The sequence below is a fragment of the Hydra vulgaris genome, chromosome 06 (assembly GCF_038396675.1).
Source record: "Hydra vulgaris chromosome 06, alternate assembly HydraT2T_AEP".
NCBI lineage: Eukaryota > Metazoa > Cnidaria > Hydrozoa > Anthoathecata > Hydridae > Hydra > Hydra vulgaris.
The window spans coordinates 34,403,268-34,415,872 of NC_088925.1; the positions used below are offsets into that span (position 1 = coordinate 34,403,268).

At 26.5% G+C, this 12,605-nt stretch overlaps 1 protein-coding gene across 1 annotated transcript in view; it reads left to right on the forward strand.

Annotated features, from left to right (window-relative positions):
• Window positions 1–7,343, forward strand: part of LOC100208823 (transcription initiation factor TFIID subunit 5) — an 88,412-nt gene extending 81,069 nt beyond the window's left edge. The window contains exons 21-22 of the mRNA XM_065799929.1: window positions 28–109; window positions 7,122–7,343. Of these exons, the coding sequence (XP_065656001.1) occupies window positions 28–109; window positions 7,122–7,245 (206 nt within the window). The 3' untranslated portion in view covers window positions 7,246–7,343. The remainder of the gene's footprint in view (window positions 1–27; window positions 110–7,121) is intronic.
• The last annotated feature ends 5,262 nt before the right edge of the window (window positions 7,344–12,605 follow it).

Consider the following 12,605-nt stretch of genomic DNA (forward strand, 5'->3'; position numbering starts at 1 on the left):
CAATTTCTGTTATGGCAATTTTTTTAGCTGGAATGGATAATTGTGTCAAACTTTGGGATGTTAAAGGTGTTTACCCTGCTGAAGAAGATGATCATGCCGAGTCAAATTTGTAAGGTTTTTCTTTTTTGCAAGTATATTTAAATTTGAATGAAATTTAAATTTATTTTTTAATCTTAAACTAATCTCTATATTAAGTTATTGGTAACAATAATCTATCGGGGGGGTTTGTTTTTTTTATTAGTAGTCGTAAAAAATTACTTTATATATTAATTTTATATTTGCAATAATAATTTACAATTAAATTATGATCGGTTAAATATAAAAATAAAATATTTGTAATGTTCATTGTAAATATGTTTTCCTTAAAATAGGAAAATCAGGTAAAGAAAATTGATTTTGGAAATTAAATAATAAAATTAAAATTCGAAAATAAATAATTGTATTGGTTTTTATTCTTTATCTTGAATTATTAAGTTTTTATTGAAAGTATTGAAAATGTCTTTTCATTCTTTTTGAGCTTTTTTTCAAGTTTTTTTATGTTTTCGTTTTTATATTTATTTGAAAATCTTAAAAATTGAACGTGTTTTTTAAAATGGTTTGTTATTGCACAAAGTATTTGATTATTTATTTTTATTTTCTAACAAATTCTTGGTTTTCTATATAAAACAGAAATATAGAAATCGTGATTTTCCTTGAATATAGAAAGTGTGAATATGGAAAATATGGACGATTGGTTGCCTTTAGGGGGGTATAAATAGTGTAATTTAGAGTAAAATAAGTAAAAAATTGTGGAATTTAGTTTTTTTTAATTAATTTGGTATTTAGTACCATATATGAGGAGTGGACTTGCAAAACCAGATTATTCAGTTTTTATAAAAATAGTCTCAGCAATGTTTTTTTGTAGTATTAATATTCCTACATCTTTACAAATAAAAAGTAAATTTAAAAGCAACTATTTTAACAACATTTTACCTGCCTTAAATTATTTTGTCCATGCAAAACTCGATAAAAAAATTTTTGTCAATGCAAAATAAGACAAAAATTTTATCTAATCAACATTCTGTTTTAAAAGCGTTTTATAAAAATGGAGGACATTGTTTTAGAAAAAAGCCATATACAAAAATTCACTAAAATCAAAAAAGCCATATATTTAAACAGTTACAATTGAGTTTTAACTTCATCAATCCTATAAAAGTATCAAACATTAAAATTACTTATTTTCTAAGGCAGAGGGACGTTTTGCACAATTATATTGATTTTTAAAATTGTCACTAGTCAAGTTGACTTCATAAAGCTTTTATAAAAACCAATTAGAAATAAATTTCCAATCAAAATCAAATAATTGGCATGCAAAACCAGATAAAAAGTTTTTTTTTAAATGCAATAAAAATAAGATCAAAAGAGCACAATTTTCAAATTTTTGTCTTCAACATTCTTTTTATGATATCTATTGTTTGGCTTTTAATTTTTTAATTTTTAGCTGTTCGATTTACTGGAAAACATTTTTTGCCATTATCTCAGAGTGAAAAAAAAGTGAGTTATCTGGTTTTGCAAGTCCACTCCTCATATGTAACGTATTACAACCTTAAAAACAGGAGAGAAAAAGTAAAGAAAAGACATAAAAGCGTTTTTATTATATGCCTTAAATATTTATACTTAAGCCCAAGATATTTATACTTAAATATTTATACTTAAGCCCAAAAAAAAAAAAAGCCTTTATTAAGTTGTGAGAATAAATATAATTAGATCAAAGTGTTAAATAGTATCATTATTTATAATGATAACATTATAAATAACTTATGATGTGCTTATAAAAAGGGGATGCGAATTGGAGATCCATACTAAAATAACCAGGGTGAAAAGTCACTGATATATCTATTTAACTAAAACAGTAGCTTTTGGTTCGAGTTTTCATTTGTTGATTTCTGTTTACAAAGTAAAAGATTTTTTGAGAAGAACAAAATTATAAAGTTTTATGAATTTATGTTATCAAAAGTAATTTTACACAAATAAATACATTAATTTACGTTTGGATGTTTTTAAGATTGATTTCTGTAAGTTTGGGTATATAATTTTAATCTATTCAGCATAAAGCGTGTATTCGAAATATAGCTGAATAAAAACTATTTTTAAAAAGTACTCTTCAATCTTTATTTAGATCTAAGTAACTATTTCAACACACTAATATTAGAATATTCAAAGAAATTAATTTCAACACACTAATATTAGAATATTCAACGCACTAATATTAGAATATTCAAAGAAACTATTTCAACACACTAATATTAGAATATTCAAAGAAATTAATTTATTCATGTGAGTATCTAAAAAATAATGAACTTTTGCTTTGCTAATACAGATAAGGCTTGCCCAGAGAATAACAATTTTTTAATTTCATTTTTGTTTAATAATTGCCTAGCAATCTTCAATAACTTTATGTTTTTGGCGCAATGTTCACATAATATTTTTTTATATTATTCTGTAGCCAGTTATAATGACTTGAAGCTAAATCAGAACACAGGTCTACTATCAAGTGATTTAGTCAGAGCTAAAAGATATTTTTGTAAACACTCTTTAACATATTAATTCTTTAAAATATTAACATTTTATCAAAAAGTATGGAATCAGAAATATAAGATGTCTTGGAAACTTGACTTGCAAACTACCTTTCCAAATTAAGGCTTTTTTTAGCAACCTTATTATGTTTTGTGTATTTCTTATCTGATTTTTCTTTATAATTGGCGATATAATACATAGCATCAGGAGTTGCTGATGAACTTCATCATCTTCAATAATGAACATACTTCATCATCTTCAATAATGAACATACTTCATCATCTTCAATATTTTTAGAAATAAAATTGTCAAAAATCTCTCTCTGATTCTTACACTCAAAAAATTGACGTATTTATTTTTTCACAATTATTTTGTGTACACGCTTATATTAAAATAATTATTATATATAATTATTATTATATATATATATATGTATATATATATATATATATATATATATATATATATATATATATATATATATATATATATATATATATATATATATATATATATATATATATATATATATATATATATATATATATATATATATATATAATTCATATATATATATATTTATGTATATATATATATAATATTAAATATTATATATAACTATTGTTATTATATATTATATATACAAATCTTATTTGGTTTAGTTTTTATTCGTGTTTTAGCTAAAAAGGCAACAAATTACCAAAATAACTAGGCGTTTAAGTACACAAATAACTTGGATGACTGAATAAGCGCGAATTTTATAACTGCGAATGGCTTAAGTGCAATCTGGCATAAGTGCGAATTGGCATAAGTGCGAAACAGTTGCAAAAACTGGTTCAAGTGAGAACTGGCATAAGTGCGGCAAAAGAATTTGAAAATATTGGCATGAGTGCGAACTGTTATATGTGTGAACTGTTATATGTGCAAATCAGTTGCAAAAACTGGCACAAGTGAGAACTGGCATATGCACATTTGAGAAAATATCTACAGGCAAAATATACGCAAATCCAAGAAGCAGAAAATAGAAAAAAGTAAGAAAACTGAAATCAACATAAAATCAAAAAAAAAGAATCAAAAACAGAAAGAAAAAAAAAAGCGAAAAAAGAGACGCAAGTTATTTTTGAGCGACATCGAAAGTTCTGATGAATGTTTGACCGGAATTAATGAAGATGACACCTACAATGATATTGAATTTATTTTATTGGTTTTTTTCATATAGTTTAGTGATCTGTCAATATTTTACTTATACAATGTTTATTTTAGTACGCTAGTTAACATATCATAAAACATGATGCTGAAGTAATCTTTAAATGACCAGAAGTAAATTGAAAAAAAAAAAAAAATTTTCAATTCTTTGGTTAATATTTAAAATGTTATCATGAGTGCATTAAATAACGAATTAAAAAAATTATAAATAATAATAAGATAAATCAATTTTTATATGATTAAAAATTTTATTCATAAATTTATTTATTTTATGACCTTTTTTTTTAAAGATAACACATTATATTACACTTTACTTTGCATATATAGGCTTATATATTAATACGCGTAGTTCGTTTGTTGCGTTATTATATATGTACATAGCCTTCCAGAAGGTAAGCAGTGAACTGAAAGAAAATAATAACCCTCTTTAATTATATCTATTTTTTGCAAGTGAAAAATATGACTTGAGGAAAAAGTCAGAAAAGGATGTGATTTGTGTGAGAGCAATAGTTTTGAGGAAAAACAAGGCCTGTTTTCCCCACCATACCATTGTTATTACTCAAGCCACAATTTTTCCACTTAATCCATGATAGATACAAAAAAATACTATAATAAAAATTATTTAATTACTTTGACAATTAGCGATAACATTTCATGTTAGTTAGTATTTAGAGAGATGAAGACTTGTATTTAGAATAAGCGTTTTAGTATCCTTTGTATATCGCCTCGATTAACATCGAATAATACGCCCACCCCAATAAAAAAAAGATTTATTTGTTTTAAAATATACTTCGTAATATAAAATTTAAACTAAATTAATTGTTTTCCATATTTTCAATAATGTTTTTAACAGAATTGTGGCTATGAAAATAGCCTAGTTTTGAAGCAAATCTAGCATTGACGTACAAAGATAGAAAAAGTCGATCCTTCGAGAATATCTAAAAAAAAAAAAATTTAGATTTTTAAATAAATATATAGATCACCATAGCACAACCATTATTAACAGAGAAGGCATATGTCCTGAAAAATAAATTAATATCTAATATGTTATAAGTATGTTATTACTACATAATTTAATCTATAAGTATAAATTAACCTCTTTCCTGACTTATTAAAGATCCGTAGAAGCAATAGTCTATTCTTCAGTTTTCATACTGTGAGTTAAAACCTAGCAATGATAGATAAAATACATCAGATATTTAAAATAATTACTAAAAAAACCCATCAAAAATTAGCGGTAAAATAATTTAAAATAACTTAACTTCTGATGCGTAACACATTAAAACAGCCATTAAAGCAGAAATATTAATGGAACCAAGTGAATTCTTTGATTTGTCGCCTGAAAAAGAAAAGATATGATGTATAAAAATAGTAATCAAAAAAACTAATTTCTATACTGATTGATTTAAACTACTTAACACTAACATCTTGGTGTCCATGCATGCAAAAAGTCATCTTTCTAAGTTGAAACAGTATATCAAAAGCCAGGTGATTAGCTCAAAACCAATAGTAAATGAGCTTTGGTTTCCCATAGCATGTTGCAACCAAGTCAACCCTGGTTGTTAGATGTCGGTAACTACCAGACTACCTAAAATAAGATCTGATATATATAAATAATTAATGAAAGAGTTATAAATCTTTTCATAATCTTATCAACAACAATAAAAAAAAGAGGGTGAGGGGTCTTAATATACACAATAAAAAAATATTGCTAACCAAGACACTTACCTAATATCTGTAAATGAAAATTAATAATGCAAGTACATAAACCATATTATGATTTACAATAACACATACCTTATTATAATCAATTCGCACATCATTTTTTTATAATATTACCATATTACCACTAATGATGTCTGCAGATAATTGGTATTTGCTCATTTCATACTCTAAAGCATCATTATCCTCATTCTCATTTGGTTTCCAATAAGAAACTATGTATATACCACTGTTCTTCTTTTTAATGCTAAGAAGTCTGCCATAATATACATCTTGGCTGTTAGTGGTATTATCAAACCACAAGTGGCAAATACATCTTCCAATAGCAGCTCCAATAAGAATTTCTTCGATATTAGAAACCTCATTATTTTCTAGGTCAGGAAATATTTCTTTTATCTGATTAAGCATACAATTTTTTTTAGATTTTTTCTATTTTTCTCTGTTCTTTGTAATTTTTATTTTGAAATTAAATTGAATTAAAGCTAGGGCACATAACTCACAGATACCTGAAACAAAAAATTTATAAAGAAACCGTAATATTATTCTCTAATAATCTATTATCCCCTAACTATTGCTGTTAGTATCATTACTATTGGTTTTAAAGGTTTATCCCATAGCCTTTAATATTGCACCCTTTCCCATCAATTTTTGTCGGCAAGTTGTTGGCTTAACATAGCCTTTTGATAAAATAAGTTGCTTTGGGTAAATGTCAACTGTTGGTTTAAAATAAAAATATGATTTTGAAGTTTCTTTAACTGTAAATTCAAATACTTTTCCTTTAATTTTTTTCGAAGTAAACTGGTCAGCTCTCAACCTGGATAGTAGTGGTTCATGAGAAGAGGTTATTAAAGTGGGACCAGATAAAGGAGATAAATGATTACTATTTTATACAGATAAAGCACTGATGTGTTGAGAAGATAAAAAAGAAGAACACGAAACAATGTTACTTGAGCTTGTGGTTAAATGCAATGGTTGTGGCATAATTGCAGATAAAGCAGATATTGATTTTTGGTATGCAAAAAGCATGTTGCAGATATAGTGATAAATTGTTTAGAATACCTTGAATAATTACGTGCAGAGAATTAGGATCTATTTACTAGTTGCACAATCTGACTTTTACATATTTTGAAATTAAAAAGTTTATTGACTTTCAACAGTTGTTTTAAATGATTCATTGTTGGATATGAATATATTTAATATATGTCCATTTCCACATTCAATATTTAAATGAGTTGGCATTGTGAAGTTACAAGGTAGATAATTTTTGGCTTCACCATAAAATAGATGATTCGTTTTAGGTCCCATAATGCTCTAAAAACAAATTTTAATAATCATGATTATTTTATTGAAACAGTTTTAATCATTATTACACTTTTTTTTTTAAAAAAAAAAAGTTATATTACATGCAATGGAAAAAAAATCAACTGGTTCTTAAATAAAATATATATATAAATAAATATAGGGGAGACCGGGGCTAGTTGGCTCGGTTTTTACTCTATGAGCTCTGTAGCCCTAACAGTACATTTTTTAACTTACACTTAGCGCCGATGTGGTACTGAAATAATTATTTGTGTGTATGCTTATTTTTTCAATATGTAGGAATTTAAATAGTTTAAACATTTTTTATTCATTTTTAGGAGCAAGAACTTTAATAACTGCGAATTAGCTTCATTTGTGACGAAGTCCTCGCCTATTCACCATCTTCATTTTACTCGTAAAAATCTACTTCTTGGTTGTGGTCCGTTTATGGGAAGTTCTTAGCGTAGGTTGTTAGTCGTTAAATATTTATGCAGTGATTCAATTTTCTAGACTAAATCATATTATTTAAAATTATTTCTGAAATTTCTTTTTGTGAAAAATATTTGTTTTTTCTTTTTACTTTTAAAAAAGACAAAATTGTTATGTTACAAGGTTCCCACTTATAATTTGATATAATACTTATAATGATAATTTGCTCTGATTCCGGAAATAGTAGTAGTAAGTTGTTATACCACTTCATAGACGGAAGCTGCATTAGATTATTTTTAAGTTATTGTCAAACTTATTTTTATTGCTGTTTTTTTGTTGTTTTTTTTTTGCCGTGTGAATATATACAAACCGTATGTTAATAACAAGATATATGTAGCAGGGCGAGAAGAAGACTAATTTGTCTTATCGCCAACCCCTTGATAAACTCCGTAAATATAAAGTTTAAAAAATAATAATAAGCACTTCCGTTAACAATATAAAATAAACAAACGTAAAATTGGTGAAGAAATAAATAAAACATCTGTTACACGGCGATCTATACTGAAGGCCTTACCATCGCGCAAACAGCGTATTTAACTGGGGGCCTATTTTAAACTGTACTTAACTATAATCGCCATTTTCGTTATATTGAAATATGGGTAAAAAGTGTTGTATTTATGGCTGTACTACAAATTATTTATCTGCTAAAAAGAAATCGGATAATTTGAAGATCTCAGTATATCGATTTCCTAAAAATGAAGAAGAAAAACAAATGTGGATTAAAGTAATTCCAAATGCAAATCTAAATGTAACTAATGACACTGTAGTTTGTGAGTTGCATTGGCCGATAAATTTTGAAAAACAACAAGTCAGAGGAAAATATCGTCCTAAATTTCCACCATCTGTTTGGCCAGGCATACCTTCTTGTCAAATTCCCACTCAATCTCCTCCATTACGTTCAACAAGTTGTGCTTCTTCGCGTTCTCAAAATTTCGCTCAAGATGAACTATCAACCTTTTTAGAAAAAGATAGAGTAACTTTTTGGCTGGAAAGCATAATAAAAGAAACAACTTACTTGTGACACTGCACAATCAATTTACCACACGTGCAATGGTGTTGTTGAATTATGTCAATCATTATTGAATAGCTCACATCAATATGTCATTCTTAGTGAGTTTTCTACTGATCCATTGGAAAAAGAGTTTAGTAAATTGCGACAAGGTTCCGGAGGCACATATTTTATAACAGTACAACAGGTGATTAAAAAATTGAATATTTCAAGAGCCATGCTTTTACTGTCACTTGATAACCTGGCTGTTGACATAAGTCTTGATACAATCCATTCTTGTCTAAATTGCGGCTTTTTATTGGATGATTCCTCTGCTTAGATATTTGACAACTTACCAGATCTTGAATCTTTCATTTCTTCTGATACAAATATGGCACTTATATACATATCGGGGTATTTAACTTGTAAAGATATCAAACTATCAGAAAATGAGCTGCTAGAAAAAACCACTTTTACCACCAAAAATATGGACAATACATAGACTCAATTGACTGTGGTGGACTTGATATTCCCACTGATAATACCTGTCAATTGGGTAATATTTTCTTTTATAATTTTTAATGCGATTAAGGATCAAGTATGCAGAGTTTCATTGAGCAATATTCTAATGATGGTATCAGAGTTTTACAACTTTGAGATGCATCGACATCACGGAAATATTCTTTCAAACATTTTTTTTAATAATTTATGTAAACTAGATAATCAAACCAGGTGATAAAACCATTCATTATATGAACCCTATGGGAGAGCCGATTAATTCCATAAAAAAAGAAGAATCCAAATGGAAGTAGGATGACTTTTTAATCTAGTGATTGGTATCTCAAAATTTTGTATTTACATCTTTTATAATTCTTCTACTATTATATTTCAGTCGTTACTTACGACAGAGATATGGTATTATTGAAAAGTTTAACATCGCCACATGCTAAACAAGCTGATGGTATATCATGTGGAGTATTTTGCCTTAACGTAACATTATTTAACTAAACGAAAAAGTGAAGTTTATATAATATTATTTTTTATTCTTATATTATTATTATTATCATTATGTGTACAAGTAACCTTGGCATTTACAACATTAACAGTTGAGTTTAGAAAAGTGTGTGAATTTTCTCACTTGTGATATATATATATATATATATATATATATATATATATATATATATATATATATATATATATATATATATATATGCAGACCTATTTTAGTTTGCTGAAAATTATATTAATGGAGAAGAATTGGTGACCACATTTCCTATTGAAGAAGTGAATGCATATAGGAAGAACGTGGTGCAGCTACTATTAGATGAAGGAGGTTTATATACTATAAGGTTGCTTATAGTGTTGGAAATATTTATATTACTTTCATATAAAATTACATTTAAAAAGAAAGAAACAAAGAAAATTGATAAAGCTAAATCAATAGGTCAAAAATGTTGGCAGGATAGTTTGTGTCGTATTTGCAGAAGTGAAACTGGTCCAAAAACTAGAAAAAATCAAAAAAAAGATAAATGGGTATTAAGAAATATTTCAATTACTTTTCAATATTATTTTCAAATAGAAAAAGGTTTAATCTTAAATATTCATTTTTAGATAGAATGTGATTTTTGCATCCCAAATCGATGGTACCATATAAAATAAAACTTTATTTTGTTGTGACCAAACTTATTACTAAAAAGTAAAATTAATAATAATATAATAACATTTATAACATAACAAATCTTGTAAAAAATTAACAAATAGAATGATTAATATTTATATTTTATAACTTTAATAAATAAATTTATAACTTAATAAATAAATTTATATAATTTATATAGGTTTTTCGGGAAATACTGCTAGAAGTTTAAAAAGAAAAGAAGAAATCTACCGCTAATTCATCAAAAAGGTTGATATATATATATATATATATATATATATATATATATATATATCAACATGTAAAAATTTATAGCACATGATAATTTTGAAATATATTATTAAACATATACACAAAGTTTAATTTCACAAATTACCAAAAGTCAAAATAAGTAAAATATAGTAATTGACTTAGGACATTGAAGTAAATTTGAAACAAATTTGCGTTCAATAAAAATGTATTACCAATTCTATTAGAGTTCAAAAAGTTAAATATCAGTTAAAAAAAAAAATTTGCTTATAAAATAGTGTGCAAAAGATATCCCCTGAGTAATATTTAAAATATTGCAAAGTTTAGTATTTGGTATCTAAAATATCACATCCCCCATGTGTAATCTATATATATATCACAATAAGAAGCTGAAATTCCTATGTAAAATATTACATCCCTCTTATTCAGGCTTCTAGAATATTACACCCCCCTATGTAATATTTAAAATACTGCAAAGTATTAGTATTTGATATCTAAAATATCACATCCCTTATGTATAATCTATATAATCATTGTCACGCAATATATTAAGATAAAAATTTCATAAGTATGATAAGTATATTAAAATAAATTACCATTTAATGCTGTATATTAAAATAAATTACCATTTAATGCTGACTTCATTTATAGTATATTTACAAACCGTTATATAAATCTCGATCGTTGCGTTTTTAATTTATTGTTTTTGTACAAAATATTTCGGACGTAATAGATACACTTTTAAGTGCAATAACTTGAAAACGTATTCTCGTTTTCGGTTTTTCTATGGCGCACAGTGTGCCCAGAACATGAAAAAATTCATTTTTCGAACATTTTATTTTTTAACTTTAAATTGTAAATTTTATTGTGTAGAACATATGTAGGTCAGTGCAAAAAAAATTTTCGAAATTCATCAAACCATTTTTTTGTCATAGCTGTTTGAAGTTGAAGAAAAAGTGAAGCAAAATATTTATCTTAAAAATGTACCGATACTGTTTTTTAACAACAACTTAGAAGTGCTACATAATAAAAACAACTCCATGAATTTAAAACATTTTTTCTGCTCTGATCTGGAAATGATATTGAATTTGTGAATTATTTAAATAAAAATAAAAATTTAAGTTTAAACATATAATTTATGTAGGTTTTTTTGACCCAAAAAAAATTCTAAGTTATGTGAAAATATATTTCTTTGATTAAAAGCAAAGTGACAGGGAAAAAAAGGCCGCAGGAGGCCGCAAACAAACTCAATTGTTTCATATAATATAGACTTTCTATTTTAATGCATAAAAATTCCACAGTCCGGTTATCCCCGGAAATTGAGTAATTTAAATTTGAACTTAGATTGTTCGTTCGTGTTGATATTCGAGGTTCCGTGATTATGAAACCACTTTTTACAGACAATCCAATAATACCTTTGATATCTTGTGTCAAAATGTTATTGATAAAAAAAGAAGAATTTGAAGAATTTTTGATAAATTTGAACATTGAATTAAGTTCATAGGATAAAAAAAAAATAAAATTGTAGTCGAATTAAAAACTTGTGGTCGAATTGGAAACTTGAAGAAAGGAAGTTGGGATAAAACTGTCTGGGAATCCCCCTTCAGCATAATCATGATTATCATCATCATCATCATCAACATCTATGATTGATATAAAAGAGGAGGGAGCTACACAGGCTAAAAGAGAACGGAAATCAAAAAGACTTCATCTCCCATGAATACTGTTATCAAAGATACTGTCGAGTCTCTGCTTGATATATCTAGGTTTTTTCAAAAAAAACTCCAACTCTCTCTACATTTACTCTACTCTCTACTCTCTACATTTACATTCTGTACATGTAGAGGGTAGATTTGGACTTCATGGTTCTAGAAATCACAACTATTGCCATTACTTTTCTGATTCTCAAACTATAGACTTAAAAGGAACAAACTATATATTTGTTCCTTTTGGTGTTCCTTTAAATTTAAAGATTCAAAAAACCAAGTAATCTGGACTAATCCAATCCCATTAATTACATTAATTTGACATGCCTGTTACTCTAGTCAAAACAAAAGAAACTAGGAAGATGGTAAAAGAGTATTTTAAATGAAACTCAGTCTATTCTTTTAGAAAGTGGTACAAATATTTGTAAAAACAGAGGTTGTTTTTTAAATAAAAATGGTAGATTTATCGGTAGGTGATTCTGGTTCTTTTTGCCACTATTGTAATTGTTTCAGAAGTGATGCCAACGACCTAGTATGCATTCTATAAGGGTTCACTATTGATAAAAGCTTATAAATTAGGAAAAAGTTGTAAGGCGAGACAAATGTCATTGTAAATAAATGCACATCACATTTACTTCAGACTTATAATAAGAACACAACCAATAAAAATAAAAAGCCAGTAAAAAAGACTTTTGCAATGTAGAACATGTGGAAAACTTGGACATACAAC